The sequence below is a fragment of the Pipistrellus kuhlii genome, unplaced genomic scaffold (genome assembly GCF_014108245.1).
Source record: "Pipistrellus kuhlii isolate mPipKuh1 unplaced genomic scaffold, mPipKuh1.p scaffold_m20_p_5, whole genome shotgun sequence".
In the NCBI taxonomy this organism is placed as follows: domain Eukaryota; kingdom Metazoa; phylum Chordata; class Mammalia; order Chiroptera; family Vespertilionidae; genus Pipistrellus; species Pipistrellus kuhlii.
The window spans coordinates 11,669,160-11,688,867 of record NW_023425551.1 but is presented as its reverse complement, the minus strand read 5'-3'; the positions used below and the strand labels follow the sequence as shown (position 1 = coordinate 11,688,867).

Genomic DNA, 19,708 nt, shown 5'->3' with positions numbered 1-19,708 from the left:
GATTCCAATATATACATTGAGTGTCAATTATAATCATAACTCAAAAGCACTGCTATTTTCACTTATGTCAAGAGTAGACAATGCGCCAAAACCAGTTTGGCTCAGTGGTAGAGCGTCGGTCTGCAGGCTGAAAGGTCCCAGGTTCGATTCCGGTCAAGGGCATGTACATTGGTTGCGGGCACATCCCCGGTAGGGAGTGTGCAGGAGGCGGCTGGTCGATGTTTCTCTCTCATCGACGTTTCTGGCTCTCTATCTCTCTCCCTTCCTCTCTGTAAAAAATCAATAAAATATATTAAAAAAAAAAAAGAGTAGACAATGCTATTCCCATGCAAATATGAAGTAACAAAATTACTTTTGCTTTTAATTTACTTAAAAACAAAGTAATATTTTGTCTACATTTTTTAAAAAATCTTCGTGTTTATCTATCTGTTGAAACTGTTACACGGTAATGTTTATACTGCTGCATCACAGGCATTACTTGGTTTCATCAACAAAATAATTCTGCAAAGTAGGTATGGTCACAAGTTTACAGAGGAAACTAAGGCTCGCAGAGATTAAATGACTTGCCCAGAGTAACATCGCAGGTATGTTAAAAAGAAATTGAAACAAGAAGTCAGCCTGACTCCAAGGCCAGCTTTCTTCTCACTTTCTCAAAGGAAATAGCATTCTTTCTTTGACGATCGGAAACCAAATTATAGAAGTCAAAGAAGGTCATGTAACTAAACTATCCAGTAAGTTGGAATTTTACATGATTACCAACATCAGGTGAACTTTAAAAATCTTTTTCAAGATTTTACTCATATAAAAATTAAGATAATCCTTGGATTTTTTTTTTTAAAGGACTTTACTAGCCAGTCACTTAAAATAACCATTTTTTTGCTTTTCACTGATCATCAAAGTGAAAATATGTCAGGTTTAAAGAAGACAAATTTAAAGCATGTGAACGCCAGATAATAAAAGAATATGAAGTGATCATCCCTCCATGTCACTGAACTGGGAAGAAAAGATCTAGACATTACCTGGGGCCTAAATGAGTGTAATTTTCAAATGTAATGAATGACATGAGGAAGCTGTGAGAAGACTCTGCTTTTCCTCATGTAGCTGCCATTATGTCAGAAGGATCTAAATACTTAATTCAGTTCCCTTTTCGTAGACATGATTCATAATTCTCAGTAACTGGACTCTAGCACCGTCACATAAAATAACTCTGGGTTTTAGTCAGTCAGTCTTAGGCTTCCTTTATGAAATGAACAGAAGGGTGAAGGTAACGACGCTTTGAAACTGGGATCCATTCTATGAATGTTAGACATTACCATGGTTCAAGGATTTCGGGGGCCACATGCTGAGCAATCACTTCTATGGCTCTCTCATGAAGACCATGAGGAGGGATTCTCCTAGGGACCAGAACAATCCAGCATCTGCCTTGGGTGTCCATACGAGGGACTCCTATCCATTTCTCATACTGAACAACCACATCCTACTGCGGATCCCGCTGCCTCGCCTCATATCAACACAGACTTGGCAGCCAATTGTGGAAGGAGTCTTGCATCAAGCTCTCAAGTGGAGATGAATCCTGCCTCTCGCTGAAAACACGAAAAAGTAGTTATTGCTTTGCTTTGCTTTGCTTTGGATGAAACAGTAAAAGGGCGAACAGCCAACCCCAACAGCCTAATTCTTCAGACTACACCCGAATGCTCTAAATACTGACTTTTTGGTCTGAGGCTGCCTTATTCGTTCTGGCCTTTACTCTATTGGAAAGCAGCCTTGCCTAACTCACACGGAGACATCCTCCTCATTCATTTACTGACACCTATTCCTCCACAGGCAGTGCCCTCTCACAAGCACAGACCTCCACAGAGAGCCTGCCCTCCGGGTAACTGCAGTCACACCGGGTCACCACGCTCTCACCTCACTTCTCTGCCTGTGCTCAGAGGAGCAGCACCTGGGAGCTTGTTGCAAACCAAGACTTCATGTCACGCCGAGACCTACTGAATCAGCTGCAATTTTACAAGGTCCCCGATGATTCAAAGACACGCTGCCATTCCAGAAGCTCTGCTCCGTACCACGTGACCCCGTCTCCCCGGACACAATGGACTGACAGCAGGAACGAGACCCTAAGCCAAACACACGTATCCAGGGGCTGGTAGGCAGCCTGCGAGGTGGCTGGTATGCGCTTTGTGCAGCAGGCAGCTTACCGATGAATAGAGGCTCGCCAAGCCAGACTCTATTTTTTAAAATTTCTTCTTACTGTTGCAAGTACAACAGATGTCTCCCCCCACCACCACCTTCACCACACTATTGTCTGTGTCCATGGGCCATGATGCAAGCAAGCTCTTTGGTTAATCTTGGTTAATCTCTTCCCCAGCCATTTCCCTCTGAGGTTCCTCAGTCTGTTCCATGCTTCTCTGTCTCTGGATCTGTTTTGTTCCTCAGCTGGAGGAGTGAGATGGCGATACACAGACCCTTTGCCTTTGCTATGGAGGCAAAGACTGAGGCGAGCTTAGTGACCAAAGTGCAGATCAGGGGACGAGGGGACAAGAAAGGGCGGTGTCCGATTCTCCGTGCAGCCTGCCTGGGTGGCGGCAGAGACTGCTCCCGTGCCCTTCCTGCTCCCCGTGGAGCTGGCAGTGAACCTCAGTGAGTGAGGGAGCCCGAGAGAGCACATCTCTGCACTGAGTAAGCGGAGAAAGTCCTATTAACACAGTCTGTCTACTGAAACCGTGTGCAGATCAGATGCTACTTGTTTCAAGACGGCTTCTCTGCTCCCTCGGACAGATCCAGCATCTGTCTTACAGCACGTGTGCACGGCTCATCTTCCCAGCGGCCTGCAAGCTCACCAGGGCAAAGGCTGCATCTCATTCACCCTGTCTGTCCAGAGGTACACAACACAGCTTCTGGCGCATGGAAGGTACTCAGTAAATCATGTAAAAAGTGAATTACTTTGCCCATAGTGAGTACTGTATATTGGCTAACATTAAATGAGTCCAAAGGAAAACAACACATCTGTTTTACGACCAGTGACTGTGATGTTATCCCTACCTCTGAGGTCAGCAGATGATGTTTACCAAATATTTTACCCACGCGACATTCTGCTGAGCATCATGATCAATGTGCAAACCCTTCTCCCAGAGGCAGGGCGGCCAGTGCTTCATGGAGAAAGTTATCAGAGTTGGGAATCTTAATGAACGTGTCCCGGACGCCATAAAAGGTGAAATAACTTCACTTTACATCTTTAACATTTGAATTCCGTTGGTTTTTCCAGAAATCTGAGGTCACAGTCACACTCAGAAGACAAGTGAAACCAACCCAGTTTTCCTAAGCAAATGGGTGTTTTCTCTGGACAGTTCATCATGCCAAATAAAGAAATAACTCACAAAGTCAAAACAGAGTTCAAAACAGAATAGCTCCACAGGTAAGTTTTTCTTTGCCTAAATTCCATACATTTCTACATACATAATTATTTTAAATAAAAATCACAAAATCACTGCTTGTCAAAGTCAGAATATTAGATGACACCCACAGGCAGATGTAGCATTACAAATGCGAGCTAACTCGGTTTCCCAAGAAGAATTTGCTTCATTAGAACTTCAGGCTAAGACAAGTACTCAGTAAGGAAACATATTCATCAATTCATTTGCTCGTTCAGCAAGTATTTATTGAGCACCTTCAAGCAGCAAGTACCGAGTGTACTGACTTTAGGCACAGAAAAAAAAATTCATTTGCTCGTTCAGCAAGTATTTATTGAGCACCTTCAAGCAGCAGGTACCAAGTGTACTGACTTTAGGCACAGAAAAAATTTCTCAAGGAATGTACTGAAAGCAGACAGATTTAAACCCAGAGAGGTAGGTAGTCATGTAAGAACTGCAAGAGGAGATGCTTAGACAAGTGGGTACCATGAACAGATGTTCCAGGGGAGAAGGGAGGGTTACCATGGCCTTGAAATCCGAGTGGACTGTCACTGGGACAAGTGACCATGGGATAACACTTGAGGAAGAGGCGCGGCCTGAGCCCCCTGAGGCCTGAGAGCACAGGGTGCACTGCAGAAACAGCAAATGCTCTATGTAGCCCGAACAGAGAAGTCACCTCAGCTGGCTGGACCCTGAGCCCTGCTGAAGCGTCCAAAAACCGTGTCCAGGGAGTCTCACATTAATGCACCTATGTTCTTGATGTCTCTCTCAAAATACACTGTGGTCCAAAAAACTCCTGATATGAAACATGTAAAACTTATGGCTGTCAGACTAGAGTCTGACTAAAAAAAACAACAACCCGATCCGTGTGTAAATAATAGGCAAGTCTCATAGTTCTAAAAAGCTCTGTAACAAGAAGTCCTGACGCCTGCTAGACCACTTTATAACAAGCACCAGGCTTGCCTCACTTTTCTCCCCACTCCCCAGCAGGCCCCCAGAGAGAAGGGTTCTCCCCTCGTCTCTTGTGCTGAAGATCCAAGGGATGATGCGAACAAGTGAAAAAAGAAAGAAACAGTTCCCAGTCCCACTGCAGGTCAGTGCATGGTGGTTGTAAGCCTTGATTCTTACACTCATTGTAGTTTTTGTCAGAGGTGGGCTAAAAAAGTAAATGAATCCCAACATATCCTCCCCCGCCCTCCACACACACATTTGGGCTTTTGTTGTTAGAAGTTCAAGCACAAGTAAAGACTCTATAAAATACTTCAGCTAATTTATTCATCAAGAAAACAACAGAGAACAACTTTAACAAAGCATGTCATTAGTAACTAGAGGGCAAAGTGTATCCTAATAAAATTTAGTAGTACTGCATCATCGCTGTGTGATATATCTATTTTTCAAGGGAACATATATAACACACCTAAGCTTACTTCGTTAAACTGGATCAGATGGCATTGTCCTTCTCTCCTTACAAGTCTATGCTAGCAACAATCACTTAAAAAACACTTATTTTTTTTTGTCGGGTCCTGACATCAACGATGCATTAATTCCCAGTATGTGTCCCAAACTAAACTGATCTTGCAGGGCTGATGCACAATCTAATGCTCAGTTTGTAAACACCGTCAACTTAAAGGGCTGGTGTCAGAGAGAATCCGAAGAGCAAAGCAGCATGCTAGCTACACTGTCATGGGAAAGCTTTAAACATTTTTACACAGAAATGTAATTTCACGTCATCTTCACAAGAAGGAAGCTTAAGCACTGGGCATTCTTTCATCTATCTCATTACACATGCAAGTTACTTATTAGAAATTCGATTAAAGAGGTGCAGCTGGGATTTGAAAAAACAAAGGATTGACAGGCCCCCCAGAAGCAGAAATTGTAAAGAAGTTTCTGGAGCCCAGTGAGAATAAGAAACATGGGTGAGAGAACACATATGGGGAAGCTACAGTCGTGTAGGGATACAGCTGATGTGAGAGCTGTGCACTGACTTAGGGAGTGAGGAAGCAATGCATCCACTACTTTCTCTTTTCATACTATCTTTTGCCAATGGCAACCTTTGGCCAAACACAAATAGAAATCAAGATGGTAAGGAGCCTGGAAAAGCAGTCCAGAGAGGCACTTTTTAGAATACAGGACAGGTCAGGGATGGTTCAACAACAGACACAGGAAGATGATTGCCCAAATTCCAGCCGTTCACTTAAGCATTATTTCAATTATGCCAATTGGAAACAACAAACCCATTCATTTGATTATACTCTTCAATACCTTATTAAAGCTCTTTTATACCACTTGAAGAGATAATGTATTTGTGCGGTTTTATAATGTATTTGTGATTTCTACCCAGAAAGTTTATAATTATGAGAAAAAGGAATGCTAAACATATAATATAGGAACACAGGGCAAGCTTTCCCATGACAATTTATTGGGTTTCTTTCTTTTACCTTATGATAAGTCCAAATACTAATTTGTCAGTAATCAAGGTTTTGCTTTACCTTTGTGGGGATTACTATTAGTTTTGCTTCAAGGAAACTATGAAGAGAATTACCTCTAACATAGGGGTGTCGAACTCAATCAGAGAAGGGGCCAAAATCTAAAATCCAGCCTAAATCGCGGGCCGAATGGTTTACTGAACAGTCAGAAACTGTCATTGTGATGGAAACGCAGCAGAGTGCAGTGATGACAGCACGGTGCGGGCCACATTGCAAGGCCTGGTGGAACGGATTTGGCCCGCGGGCCTTGTGTTTGACACATGTGCACACGTTCCCTATGCTGATTCACGGTATGTCTGCCCTCCAGTGCACTCCAAATCAATGTGAAAATGGGGGTCTACACTTGGAAATAAGAAGGAAACCTAGAACTACTCCTACCTCCGTAAAATAACAACATTCAATAATGTTCAATGATTTTTCATCTTCTCTCTTCCATGAAAGGCTACAACTTGCACTACTTCCCCAAACATACTTTTTTCATTTCTGTGAATTCAGTGACCATCCCCCCTTCTAAATATTAATGCTTTCCATTGGATCACTACAGAGCATAAGATCCATGTTTCCTGAAAATCTCTTGGATGCCCCAAAGGGTCTTCAAACTTAACATTATCAGCACATCTTAAATGGAATTAGTTTTCCACCCACTAAAACCACGCATCTTCCTCAAGATAGAGTCCGTTTCATCCCTCCTTTACTCCCACCATCCATCAGTCACCCAATCCTTTACTCCACCTCTTTTCTTTTTACTTCTCTATCCCCTTCCCAGTAACCCAGGGTTGCTCATTCTACTGTCCTTGCCAAAAAATGAGAACAAGCGTAATAATCTCTAGCGTGTGTTGAGAGCACTTAGGATATGTCAGAGATGGTGCTAAGCACTTAATATGTGTGACATCATTTAGTCCTTACTAAACTCTTATGACAGGTACTATCACCACCTCAACTGCCACTAAAAGATGCACAGGCTGTACTCAAGGTTATAGAGATGGTATGAGGCAGCGTGAGAGTTTATTTTTCATTTTATTATTGAAATGTATTTTTTTTTTATTTCAGAGAGGGAGAAAGAGATACATCAATGATGAGAGAATCACTGATCAGCTGCCTCCTACACACCCCCTACTGGGGATCGTGCCCTTGACCAGAATCAAACCTGGGACCCTTCAGTCCGCAGGCCGATGCTCTATCCACTGAGCCAAAGCAGCTAGCTAGGGCCAGGAGTAGAGTTTAAATCGAGTTTGAAATTAGTGCTCTTTCTACCTTTTCCTGCTTGACACATTAAAAATTTCAAGGCTTAGTTTAATGTGTCTAGTCTTTAGTGAAGCCTTCCCAATCTCTTCTATTCTTTCTTTTCCTATGCTTTCAGTATTTCCCATCCACATTCATTATAATACACATTCTTACTTACACATTGGCCCATTTATTAGTTCCTTTCACAAATATACTTTGAGAGCAGACTCTACCTGACACAGTGTGTGATACAGGTTATCAGCAGTAAGCAGGCCTGGACCTGGCCTCCCAAAGACCAGTGGGAAGGAGAGACTTTAGGTAAATAACTACACAAATACACCATCAAGTCCCCGATGATAATTGCTATGGGGAACAACTTCAGGTGCTGGTGACGTGTCTGTCTCCAGGCACCGCATGAGTGCCAGGAAAGACGCAACCTCAACCTTTTTATTTTCCCATCACTACCTTGTTCCATGATACCCAGGTGGAGTTGAGGTCATAAATGAAAGGAACTGTTTAGGTTTGAAATTAGATTTCTAATTGGAAACAATAAAATCAAACTGGCAGAAATGGAATAGTAAAAACTTTTTGGCCTCGTGACAAGATTTGAAGGGGCAAGAAGACAAATATTATTGCATGAAAAAGGCTGTCTCAATGTAAATCTCTCAATTCAGGAATGCATTTGTTATATTTGATATAGTATGAGTTTGACAGAGTTCAGAATATAATGAAAACCTCTATTTATTCAAACGTTTGCCAGAAGGGTGATGCTGAGTGAAGGATGGAAGCATAAACTGGCACCTGAGAGAGTTCTTGTTACTGCTTGTCGATATATTGTTTACAACTTTTTCATCTACTGAGTACAAAAAAAATTAACAACTTATACTAATCAGCCTCCCAAACTATTCAAGTGAAATCCCCAAATATGATATTTGAGATCTCAAATTTCATGTGAAATACAATCAAAGGAATTTCTTGCTATAAAATAACTGTGGTAGTTTCAAGCAATTTTTAACCTACTGTGCTAAATGCCTCTGAACTGACAGCCAAGGATTATAAATACTCAAAGAGAGACATTTTGGATTGAGGTACTGTACCTCAATGACACAGAAAGAATAATACTGAAATATACATTACAAAGGTTTTATCAATAAACACAAAACCTGCTGTAGGCTGTAAACAACAATAGAAAAAGATTTTAAATTGCTCAGACATGTCACCCAGTATTAGCAACCTTTTTTATTTGTTGCCTTATGACTCAATTTATTGCATTAAATACTTGAATTTACTGCTCTTAAAATTATGATACACTTGAAAGTGGGTTCTATTTTTTTGGAAATGCAATTTTAAAAAATTCAGCAAACCTAAAAATTATCCATTGGTTCACCACAAAGGAATAGCCTAGTCTCATTGGTTTGCTGGAGTATCTATGTCCCTGCTCATAACATCCAGACTGGTACAGGCATGTAAATCAGGCAGTTAATGCTAATGTGAGAGCTTGGAGTTCAATGGTTTGATGATGAAAACGCTACATTAATATTACACTAAACAGTCAAATCATTTCTTCAGGAATTGCTTGAATGAGTCCTAGAAGTTTGTGCAATATAAAACAGAGGGATTATTTACGTTTTCTGTTATAGGTCTTCTATAAAAATAAAAAGGAGTAACAGCCATGATCATCCTCCAATTCTCTGCAGCTTTATTTTTTTTGAATGTTGTTTAATAGTTTAATTTTACATTGAGATTTTCATCTCTCACCCATTTCCAGAGATTTTAACTGCTTAATAATCAGTAACATTTATATAAAAAAATATATATATACACATATATGTGTATGTGTGTATGTGTATATATATATATATATATATATATATATATTTTTTTTTTTTTTTTTTTTTTTTTTCAAGAGGAAGGGAGAGGGAAAGATAGAAACACCAATGATGAGAAAGAATCATTGATTGGTGCCTCCTGCAGGCCTCACACTGGGGATTGAGCCCACACCCAGGTATGTGCCCTGATCGGGAATCGAACCAATAGGTCCACACTCAACCACTAAGCCACACCAGCTGGGCAGTAACATTTATTTTGTATTGAATTCCCCCTCTCCATAAATTTCCTTCTTTGCTCACCAAAAGTTAAAAACCTAAGTTTATTAGATTTGAGACTCTGATCCATTTGCCCCCTGCTTCTCTTCTTACCTACAACTGCACTGACAGACGCTGGAGGAAGCCTGATACTGGGAAATGTTACCAGAATGCCCTTGGTTCATTTGGAATTATACAAATATAGGATCCTATGATTTTAATATTTTCTATATGAACTACATCTACACTGTGATAAATTATGCTCATAAGATAATTTGGTGATTTGGGATAAAATGAAATCTGTAACATTTTACTATTGCTATAATTGCATCTTAAATTATATTGCCTTGTACCCACTTCATAAGAGTAATATATTTTTAAATTGTTTCCACCTTGATTCAATTATCCTATAAAAGGGTAATATGCAAATAGGCCAAACAGAAGAATGACCGGTGGCTATGAGGCATACTGACCACCAGGGGGCAGACACTCAACGTAGAAGCTGCCCCCTGGTGGTCAGTGCACTCCCACAGGGGAGTGCTGCTCAGCCAGAAGCCGGGCTGATGGCTGGTGAGTGCAGCGGCAGTGATGGGAGCCTCTTCTGCCTCTGCAGCAGCACTAAGGATGTCCGACTGCTGGCCCATGGGGATCCTAAGCCATCAGTCAGACATCCCCTGAGGGCTTCTGGACTGCAAAAGAGCACAGGTAGGGCTGAGGAACGTCCCCTCCCCCCTCCCGAGTGCACGGATGACATGCATTGGGCCTCTAGTGTCTACATATTTTAAATGATACAAATTCTAAAATAGTACAGTCTGAGTTTACATATATTTGTAAATACATAAATTATAAATATATAACTAATATAAATGTATATTATATAATATGTGTAATATATAATTCTAAATGTATTTAGAAAAAATTAAATATCCTACTCAGGCGTCTTCAAACTACGGCCCGCGGGCCACATGCAGCCCGCAGAGGAGTCTGATCCAGCCCGCCAGGTTTTTTGGGCAGTGAGCGCAGCCAAGGTGTTACGGTAGGAATTAGTAGTTCATATAGTCCGGCCCTCCAGCTCTCTGAGGGACCATGATCTGGCCTCCACTTTAAAAAGTTTGAGGACGCCTGTTATGGAATAATATGTCCTTGTAAAACAAGTAATTTCTGATAGCATCAATAATATAGAATTGGAATAAAAATAACCTAAGACCATAAAGTCAAATAAAAGTATTCTATTGCTAAGTCAGCATTCAAAATCACTGTGAGTGTATTATTTAAGTTATAAAATTTTGTAACTGCAATTGCACTTTTTAAGAGAAGACAATATGAAAGTTTTTTTTCTTCCTGACAGTTATGCCTTAAAGAGACAAACCTGCACAAAACTAGAAAAGAAAAATAAAAACTAAGTAGGAGGGTCTAGCAGTTTCAAAAACCAGTGGGCCTTTAAGAGGCTTTCACCCACCTAATCTAGCTCAGCACTACAATGGTGTGGAGGAAACTGCTAGCCAAGAAGCCATGGTCCCCTCAAAGCTACAGAAGGAAAAATGCAGCCACTATTTCCTCCAAGCCAGGGAACACGGGTGACAACTTACCTTCCATGGAGATGACTTCATACAGCCCTTGAGACCACTTCATCCTGCCATTCTGCTGCAATGACAAGGATGAAAACTACTGCCACAGCCTCACCACTTTTCCGCTTCCTTTACTGCAAAGCTCCCAGGGCTGCTGCCTCTTAGAGTTCCCTGGTGAGGCTCACAAATTCGTCAGACAACTGTTCTGGGCTGAGCCTGGGGCCTGGTGTCTGAAAGCGCTCCAGTGATTCCAGTGTGCGGTTCAGGCCTGTCAACTGTTGGCTCACACCCAGAGTTGCTGCCATAAGTTTCCCTGCCTTCAGCTTGCCCTTCTGTGGCATCCTCTGTGAACACTGCCAGAATGATCTTTCCGTAAGGCCTACAGAATTCAAGTCACACTCCTGAGCACCATGTGAGAGACTCCACAGGACCTGCTCTTACACACCGACCAGCTGCCTCCCCGACGCTCTCCCCACAAGCTCCACCAGCTCTTGTTTCCCACACGTCAGCCTCAGCCTCTGGGCCTGAGCACTGACTCATCTCTTGCTCTGAGATGCTCTCCGCTGTTTATCTGTTTATCTGCCTGGAAGAGTGTCTTCTCTGTGAAGCCTCTCCTGACATCCAAACCCCCAGCCTCCCATCATGCTCTCAAAGCACAGGTGCACGGGTCTCACGTTGGTCTGTCTGGTTTTGCTGTTGGACTCTCACCATCATTAGGCATTTTTTTGGAGCAAGGAGTATGTCTCACTTGCCTCTGTATCCCCCAAACTTAGCACAGTGCCCAGCGTATACGGACATTTTGTATGTGCTGAATAAATGAACGAACAGCATTTTATACTATTTCCACTTATTACCAACAGAGTCAGACGGGATTCATATTGGGTCTGTGGACAACTCAAGCTTATAGTAAATTTAAGACGTCTTAATATTCATTTAATATTTAGTAATAGTAAGGACCATTTCTTTCAAGATTAGCCTTTCAACTGAATGTAAACCATGGATCAAGTCAAAGAAAAACCTTCATTAAGTCCTCAAGAGTGCTCTCTGATTATCAGCCTCCCCAGACCACACCTTTTCAGAATCAGAGCCAACAGATACTCATCTTGGAGTACGGGTAGGGAAGGAGGCCCACTTAATGCCCACCATAAGTTGGCCCACTTTGGCTGCTCCCATCATGTGACATGGAACCCACAACTCTGGTGAACATGCTTACTTTGTATTTGCTTTCTGATCTGGAAGGGGTGGGAATATGTCCTTTTTTCTTGAAGGTTGTAAAGTGCTTGCATTGAGGGCATGGCTTGGTGCTGGCATCAATACGGCCAAGTTCCAAGAAGTATTTATATTTTATGGAGTCTTCATGCGTTAGGTTATAGACAACCGTTGTTTCTTCCAGGAATTCAAAGCATTCTGTGATAGGGCATTTGATTTCTACTTGGCCAAGCTGTACCTGCATGAAAGAGCAGAAGGGAGAGAAAACAAAACCATTGGTGATTGCATCTCTCTTCTTTTTCTTCACATAGTACTTTTTAATGATTATAGAAAATAATTACCTGTTATCTTTCATGATTCCTAACATGGTAAATGCTAAGCACATTGGTACCTATATTGAGCAGTATCAAAAATAACTAATCACTCTATAATGTTTCCAAAATGATTTATAGTGTGTTTCAGCATTCTCTCTCATTACAGTATTTGTGAATGCCAATGGACTTAAACCCCAGGTTCACCAAAGTAGCAACTTATCACCCCCCTCTCTGGAAACCCCAGGGTGAGACAGCCACTAAAGGAACAGCTGGGATGACAAGGTATTTCAGATATGTCAACCTTACTCCAGTACACCTCAGCACTAAACTTCAGGCACATGCAACCATATTAAAAGGACAAAAAAGGAGATTATGAATATATATCTATACGTGTAATTTAAAAACTGCCTGCCGAAAGGGTAAATTACTATTGATACATACTTTTATGCTACTATTGTACAAAACAGGATCCACAGAGGTTTTTCCAAATATTTGCCCCACATGATTTTTTTTCCTATTTTTTATGAGTCTGCCTATAGTTGCAATCAGATTTTATTGCATCGTTAAAAGAGTTATGATGTTATTATAACCCACATTATGTTTTATCACAAATCATTTTCATTTATAGCTCAAGACAGAAGTCCTCTGAAGATTTTTAAATAGACAGAAACTATGTGTGCTATTATAAGAAACTGGCTTAATGAGATGGACAAGACATTTTTAAAAATTAATGTTTTCTCTCTCACATTCTGTCGACATTTGTCCAGCCCATGTCTGAGCCCGGTACTAGGTTAGGCACTGGAGCTGTGCAAGTGTCTGTCAGTCAAGAGGCAGCCGTGACACAAGTGGTGAATACGGCTAACAGGGTGTCAGGGAGGATACGGGGGAGGCTTGGTAACCTCACACGCAGAATGTTCAGATGAGTCTTCTTGGAAGAAGTGAGGTTTCAAGTGAGATCTTAAGATTAGTAAGACTTTGTCAGACAAAATAAAAGCTGTTTCCACAGACAGAAGACACAGCAGGGGCCAAAGAGCACGGAGCACACTGCAGGAGGGACACCCATATCTTTCCCACATGCCAGTGGATCCAGCGTGCCCTCAGGGTACACGCACCCCAACTTAAAGATGCAGCCCTAGCAGCCCTGGGCGATGGGAGGAAGACTGAAGTGCAAAGGGTAGTTCTGAAGGATGAGGCTGGAAAGACAGATCAGAGCACCAGGGCAGAGTATCAGAGCATGAAGCCATCAGAGAAGTCTGGACGTTTTCCCATGAGAATGGAAAACTGTGGTTTTAGCGTGTAAAAGAGGACTTCTTTTAATTCCACACAGAAGCGGCTCGCTTGGGCCATCTCAGTGACTATTTATTGGGAAGAAACATACTTTAGCGGGTAACAGCCGGAATTTTTTTTTTTTGTCCCAGGTCAATGTTTTAATCTGGCCTCCCTCAACTATAAATGTATTTGTCCTAACTATATAAATGATAACAATGGAAGTAGCAATTTCACAGCTACCAGGAACAGTCAGATCCTTTAGGAATGGAATATTCTTTAGGGACCAGAATGCAAGGCAGCTTACAGAAGCAGGTTATCTTGTTACTCCTCTGGCAGTGGTGTTTGTTCCGATGCCACATTAGGATACCTGCCATCTAACATCCAACCAAATACCTTTTCTTCTAAAGTGTTCCTCAAATCTGCCTGCAAATCTACTCCATCTCCGTGGGACACATCATTTCCTTATGCTTCCACACTGTCTGCATTTTGCCTTTTCCATACCTTCTTTCGGAAAGCTCCCAAATCCCTACCCCACTACCTTGAGTCAAATGATCTCACATCATATTTCCACTGCTAACTGCCCCCATCTATCTATTTATTGTTATTTTATGGTCTTTCTTCCTTTTATGGTATGGAGCCCGAATCTACTTCCAGGACAACTGCATGAGTCACTTGAAGTATTTGTTGAAAACTCAAGTTTACTGGCCCACAAAGCATCTACAGAATATTAATCATTGATGAAAAGCTAGTCACTGGCAATTTAGAGCAATTACTCATACAATCCTTTGAATTACTCATACCTCTTCATACGAGCAATATCCATCTTTTCATAATAAAAATGCTACTCATGGCCTAGATCTCTTGGCCTCTACAAGTCTATCTTTTTTTTTCCCCCCCTCAGAATAATTTCCTGAAAAAAATCACTAGCAAACAAGTCATCATGATTAAGCAAAATACATTTTTTATTTCATCAAGATAACATATTTCATCAATTCAAGCATGCATTTTTTTTTCAACATTTTAATATCTCAGAAGGCAAGATTATCTTACAATCAATAGTCTTTTAACTATGGCTTAATGCCATAGTTTAATTTGCAGTGTTTTTATTTCCTTGGTGGCTCAGAATGCAATACTGCATCCTACAATTGATCATGTCTTAGATTTCAATGAAATGTGGTTTTTATGGGTTAGGCCAGTGGTTGGCAAACTCATTAGTCAACAGAGCCAATATCAATAGTGCAATGACTGAAATTTCTTTTGAGAGCCAAATTTTTTTAATTTAAACTTCTTCTAACGCCACTTCTTCAAAATAGACTCGCTCAGGCCATGGTATTTTGTGGAAGAGCCACACTCAAGGGGCCAAAGAGCTGCATGTGGATTGTGAGCCGCAGTTTGCAGTATGATGGCCTCTGGAGAGATGGAGAGAGAGACAGGACTTCTAGTGGAGGCAATTTATGATGCACAGGTGAATAAACCAGGCAGACTGTAATCAGTTATGACAGATACGACCAGAGAAGAGGTGCCAACTTAACCTGAGGACTACAGGGCCTGTCAGGCAGAGAACTTGGGGGAAAGGACTGGCAGGCAAAGGAAACAAGGACAAGGGCCCCAGGACAGAAGGTGCCCAGTGCGCCTGTGCTCCGAGAACAGAATTGGGTGACTGGAACACATCCGCAATGAGCCAGAACACACAGGCCTTGCTGGCTGTGGTAAGAAGTGTGAATTGTATTCTACGTTCAATATGAATCATTGGCTGGTTTTATGAGTGATATACCTCAAGTTACATTAACCTGTTAACCAAGCGAGACGTATAAATACGTCAAATGTAAACAATATCGGGTACGGATAGGACATATGAATACGTCCTTGAAATATATGTATGTTGAGCCCTGAAACGGGCGGGATGTATATTTCCGAACAACAAAGGTATTAGTCATCCATACATGTCTCGACATCAATTTAAGACATGGAGGGAATCAGTATAATTTCGCTAGTGAGAGTGGTGGACATGTTCAACAAGAATTGTTTTGGAGTTAACACATGACTTACTGAATAAAGGGTATAGGATTTATTTAGATAATTTCTATACGTCAATTCATTTGGCTGAACTCTTGTGTCAAAACAATACAGACATTGTTGGAACAATGAGGATAAACAGAGTCGGAATCCCCAGTGAAATAAAAACAAAAAAATTACAGAAAAATGAACATATGTAAGATTCAAAGACAAACTTATGGTTTTAAAATGGAAGGATAAAAAAGACGTATTGATGCTCAGTTCTACTCATAATGACGAAAAGACAATGATTGAAAAGAAGGCAAGAAAAACAGAATGTTGTCCTGGATTATAACAAGAATATGGGCGGCGTAGATTTGGGAGATAGTTATAGTGGCCTACACGGCTGCCGGTAATAGGGTAAAAAATTTTATAAAAAAATTTTTCTACGATTAATTGATATGTGCTGCTTCAATGCATATATTATATACAAAAAAGATAAAGGTCATTTGGATTGATTATACTTTTTGATAGAGTGTGTACAGAAATTGGTAGATAACAACATAGTGAAAACCCACCCAAAGACATCAACAAGCAGCTCTACATCTAAACCATCACGCTTAATTGAAAGGCATTTTCCAGAACAAATGAAAAGCGATATAGGAAAAACTAAATCCAGGAAATGCCAAGTTTGCTACAAAAAGGTGTTAGGAAAGAATCTACAGACTGGTGTCTGGATTGTAAGGTAGCACTATGTATCAATTGTTTTAAAATATGTAACACGGAAGTTGAGTTTTGAATTTTTACATCTATATTTTAATTTTTTAAACTCAATATTTCTATTTTATTTGTGTGCTTTTGTTTATTGTTCTGTAATTAACTTTTATATTTTTTATTGTGTATCGAAATAATATTTATATATTTTTTGTAATCTTTATAATTGTAAAATTTATAATTTTTTAATTCGATGTTTCCATTTTTTTGTTGGTATTCCTTCCTATTTGTTTGTAATTTTGTATTTTCCTTTCTGCTTTATATATAAATAAACAAAAATATATATATTTCATAGTCTTTTCATTTATTTTAAGTATAAATAAAAAAATAATAATATGAAATTACATCCTCCAGCCGTGACGTACTGACACGTCCTAGTGAAAGAGTACGCGCCCGTTATATGTTGCGTAATTAAAAAGGGAATTCCCTGGTTAACAGGTTAAAAAATCAGTCAGACTCTTCCTGTAGAATGAACTGAAGGAGAACAAAAGTGGAAACTGGGAGAATGGTAGGACTCTGGATTGCACCTGTTCTTACCACCAGTGGCATCTAACTGGCCATTGTCCAGGCAGGAGATGATAGAAGATGGAACTAGGTAGCCAGAGGTAGGCAGGGGTTCTATATGGAAGGAACCAAATGGGGCTTGGTGATGAACCAGATATGGAACATAAAGTAAAGGAAGAAATCAAGGGTGATTCTATATTTTTGCTTGAAATAATATGATTGGTAGGTGTTACTAAGTTTTTAATAAAATATAGTTTATGTGGACATGTGATATTTGTTGGAAGTGATTCACTGCAAATTTATTATAGTAACAAGAATAAAGATCCCTAATTCATCCAAAAAACATATTGAGCTCCTACTGTATCACAGATAAAAGATATAAAGTAGTCTAAGTCATGAATCATGCCTTAGTGTAATATGAGGATACAGTAATTAAATTTGTGTTGACAGTCTCTTCTAGCAACTCAGGATTTGACGGGTACTAATTCATTTAGTATTTTACCCAATGTTTGAAATTCTTTTATTAGGGATAATCATAAACATATGCAAAAGTTGGCAGATTGGTATTATGAGACCGTAAGGACTCCTTCTTCTGCTTCAACAATAATCAACTCTTGTGTTTTTCTTTTTTCCTCTGTGTGCTGACACAGATGGCCCTCCCTTATTATTTTGAAGCAAAACCCCAAAATTATGTCATTTCATTCATAAGTACTGTAGTATTTATGAATGAAAACAAGTCTTTTAAAAAATATTACCATGATATCAAATCTCTCTCCAAAAGACAAAAATTCTTCAAAATCTATTTAACAGTTTAAATAATGTGTCATCAAAATTATTTATAGGGTTTTATGTACTTAATATACTTAAAACCAAGGCATTTTTAATTTGTTATTTTTCAATGCTCATACTGCTATTCATACCACTGGAAAATACACTTTCCAATTCTTCTGAACAAAAATATGCCCAACCTTCTAAGACAAAATTTACTTAACTCTAAAACAATCTCTAAGGGTGCCAGTACTAGTAAGAGGTACTCTTTTCCAATTAGTGCTCAAGCTGCAGGCATAATTTGCCACCTGGGAGGACTCAGAAGTAATTTAGCAACACAGGTGAAGGAGAACTGTGAAAAAGTGGCAGATTAATTAATTAAGTCATCCAGGGAAAAGAACAGAGGAAGCATAAACCTTAGATGTTGAAACTCAATTTATCAAATGTATGATTTAAAATTTTGGCCTTGGTTTTGAGTGTTGATCATGATAATTCACAAGGTGCCTTGGCCTTTTGTTCACTTGATACCAGGGGATTTCATATTTCCATTCTTCCTTAAAAATGGAACATGTCAGGCTCAGGTTGAGCATCTATGAAAGGTCACAGTTCAGGGCACGTGCCCGGAATGTGGACTGGATCCCCAGTGTGGAGTGTGCAAGAGGCAGTCGATCAGTGATTCTCTCTCATTATTGATGTTTCTACTCTCCCTTCCTCTCCCTTCCTCTCTAAAATAAATTTTTTTTAATTTTTTTAAGTGGAACATATCAAGGTGGCAGGGATAAGAGAACACAACAACAAAAGCAGTAACAATGAAAATGAAATGTATGCCATATCCCCTATATGCCAAGCACTGTTTTAAGCACTTTCTGGGCATTAATGATTTTGTGGAGCACGGTAGTCAGATTCATTTTCAGGTTCATGGATTTTCCCGTAAGTTTGTCATCAGTGATGATAGGATGTGGCTGCTTTATTGATAAATGGGATTTTTTGTTTACAGAGCACTGTACTAGGCACCTTTAATTATTAAAAATAGTAATGAAAAACATCAAGCCAAATATCCCAGAAGCTCCCTCTGCCCCATGCAAGATAAATATACAGAAAATCACACTTAGGCCCATAAGTAAAAGTTCCAAAAGCCAAACAAAAGAAAGTTTCTTAAAGCAACAGAGAAAAAAGATATTCCCACATAGAAAACTTTGGCCCCAGGTGCCTTGTGGGCCAATTTTACTGAGAATTTAAGTATGAAATGCCAATATTACACAATAACTGTGAGAGAACAGGGAAAAGGCTGGGGGAGGATCACTGCTCAAGTTGTTTTATGAGGCCAGCATAATCGTGATACCAAAACTTGATAAGGATGTTGCAAGGAAGGAAAATTACTGACCTGTCTCTTCACAAACATAGATACAAAAATCTCAAACACAGTATTAGCAAACCAAACTGAACAATACATGCAAAAGATAATATATTAAGATCAAAGGTTTATTCAGAAATAAGTATTAATAAATTCAGCATTCTTTCATGTTAAAATCTTAGCAAACTAGGAAGAGATGAAAACTTCTTTAATCTGACAGAGTATCTGTAAGAACATCTTCAGGAAACATCAAACAAATATGCACTCCTTCCATTATTTAACACTGACTAGGGCTCACAGCCAATGCACGAAAAGCAAAAGCAAAATGAACATAAAACAATTAGAAATGAAAATATGTAATTCCCCATTTCTTGCAGATTGCAAGATTGTATACATAGAAGATCCAAAATAATCTACAAATAAACTATTAGAATTAATAAGTGAATTTAGCTATCTTGCTAAATAGGTTAGTATACAAAAATCAAATGTATATTTATATGCTAGTAACAAGCAATTTGATAATAATATAGAAACATACTCTTTGAAACCTGTATAATCTTAACCAATCATCCCAATACATTTAACAAAAAGATGAAATAACTGAAACAAACGGATATTCGTAGGAAAAAATATCATTACAGCGATATTAAAAATATCAAGAATGAGTAAATCTAATACAAGTTGTATAATTCCTCTACACAGAAATATTTGAAATACTTTTGAGAAAATAAAAAGCAAATAAATGGAGGGAT

General features: G+C 39.6%; 1 protein-coding gene across 5 annotated transcripts in view; it reads right to left on the bottom strand.

The window, feature by feature from the left end:
- The window catches only part of RNF217 (ring finger protein 217), a 106,391-nt gene that overhangs the window by 32,843 nt on the left and 53,840 nt on the right, over positions 1 to 19,708 (bottom strand). For 4 of the 5 annotated variants that reach the window (XR_006740088.1, XM_045573276.1, XM_045573275.1 and 1 more), the window contains exon 2: positions 11,983 to 12,216. The exons of the other annotated variant lie outside the window; for it this stretch is intronic. Coding sequence is in view for 3 of the 4 variants with exons in the window: in XM_045573276.1 (XP_045429232.1) it covers positions 11,983 to 12,216 (234 nt within the window). In the remaining variant the exon portion in view is untranslated. The remainder of the gene's footprint in view (positions 1 to 11,982; positions 12,217 to 19,708) is intronic. 5 annotated transcript variants of the gene reach the window in all.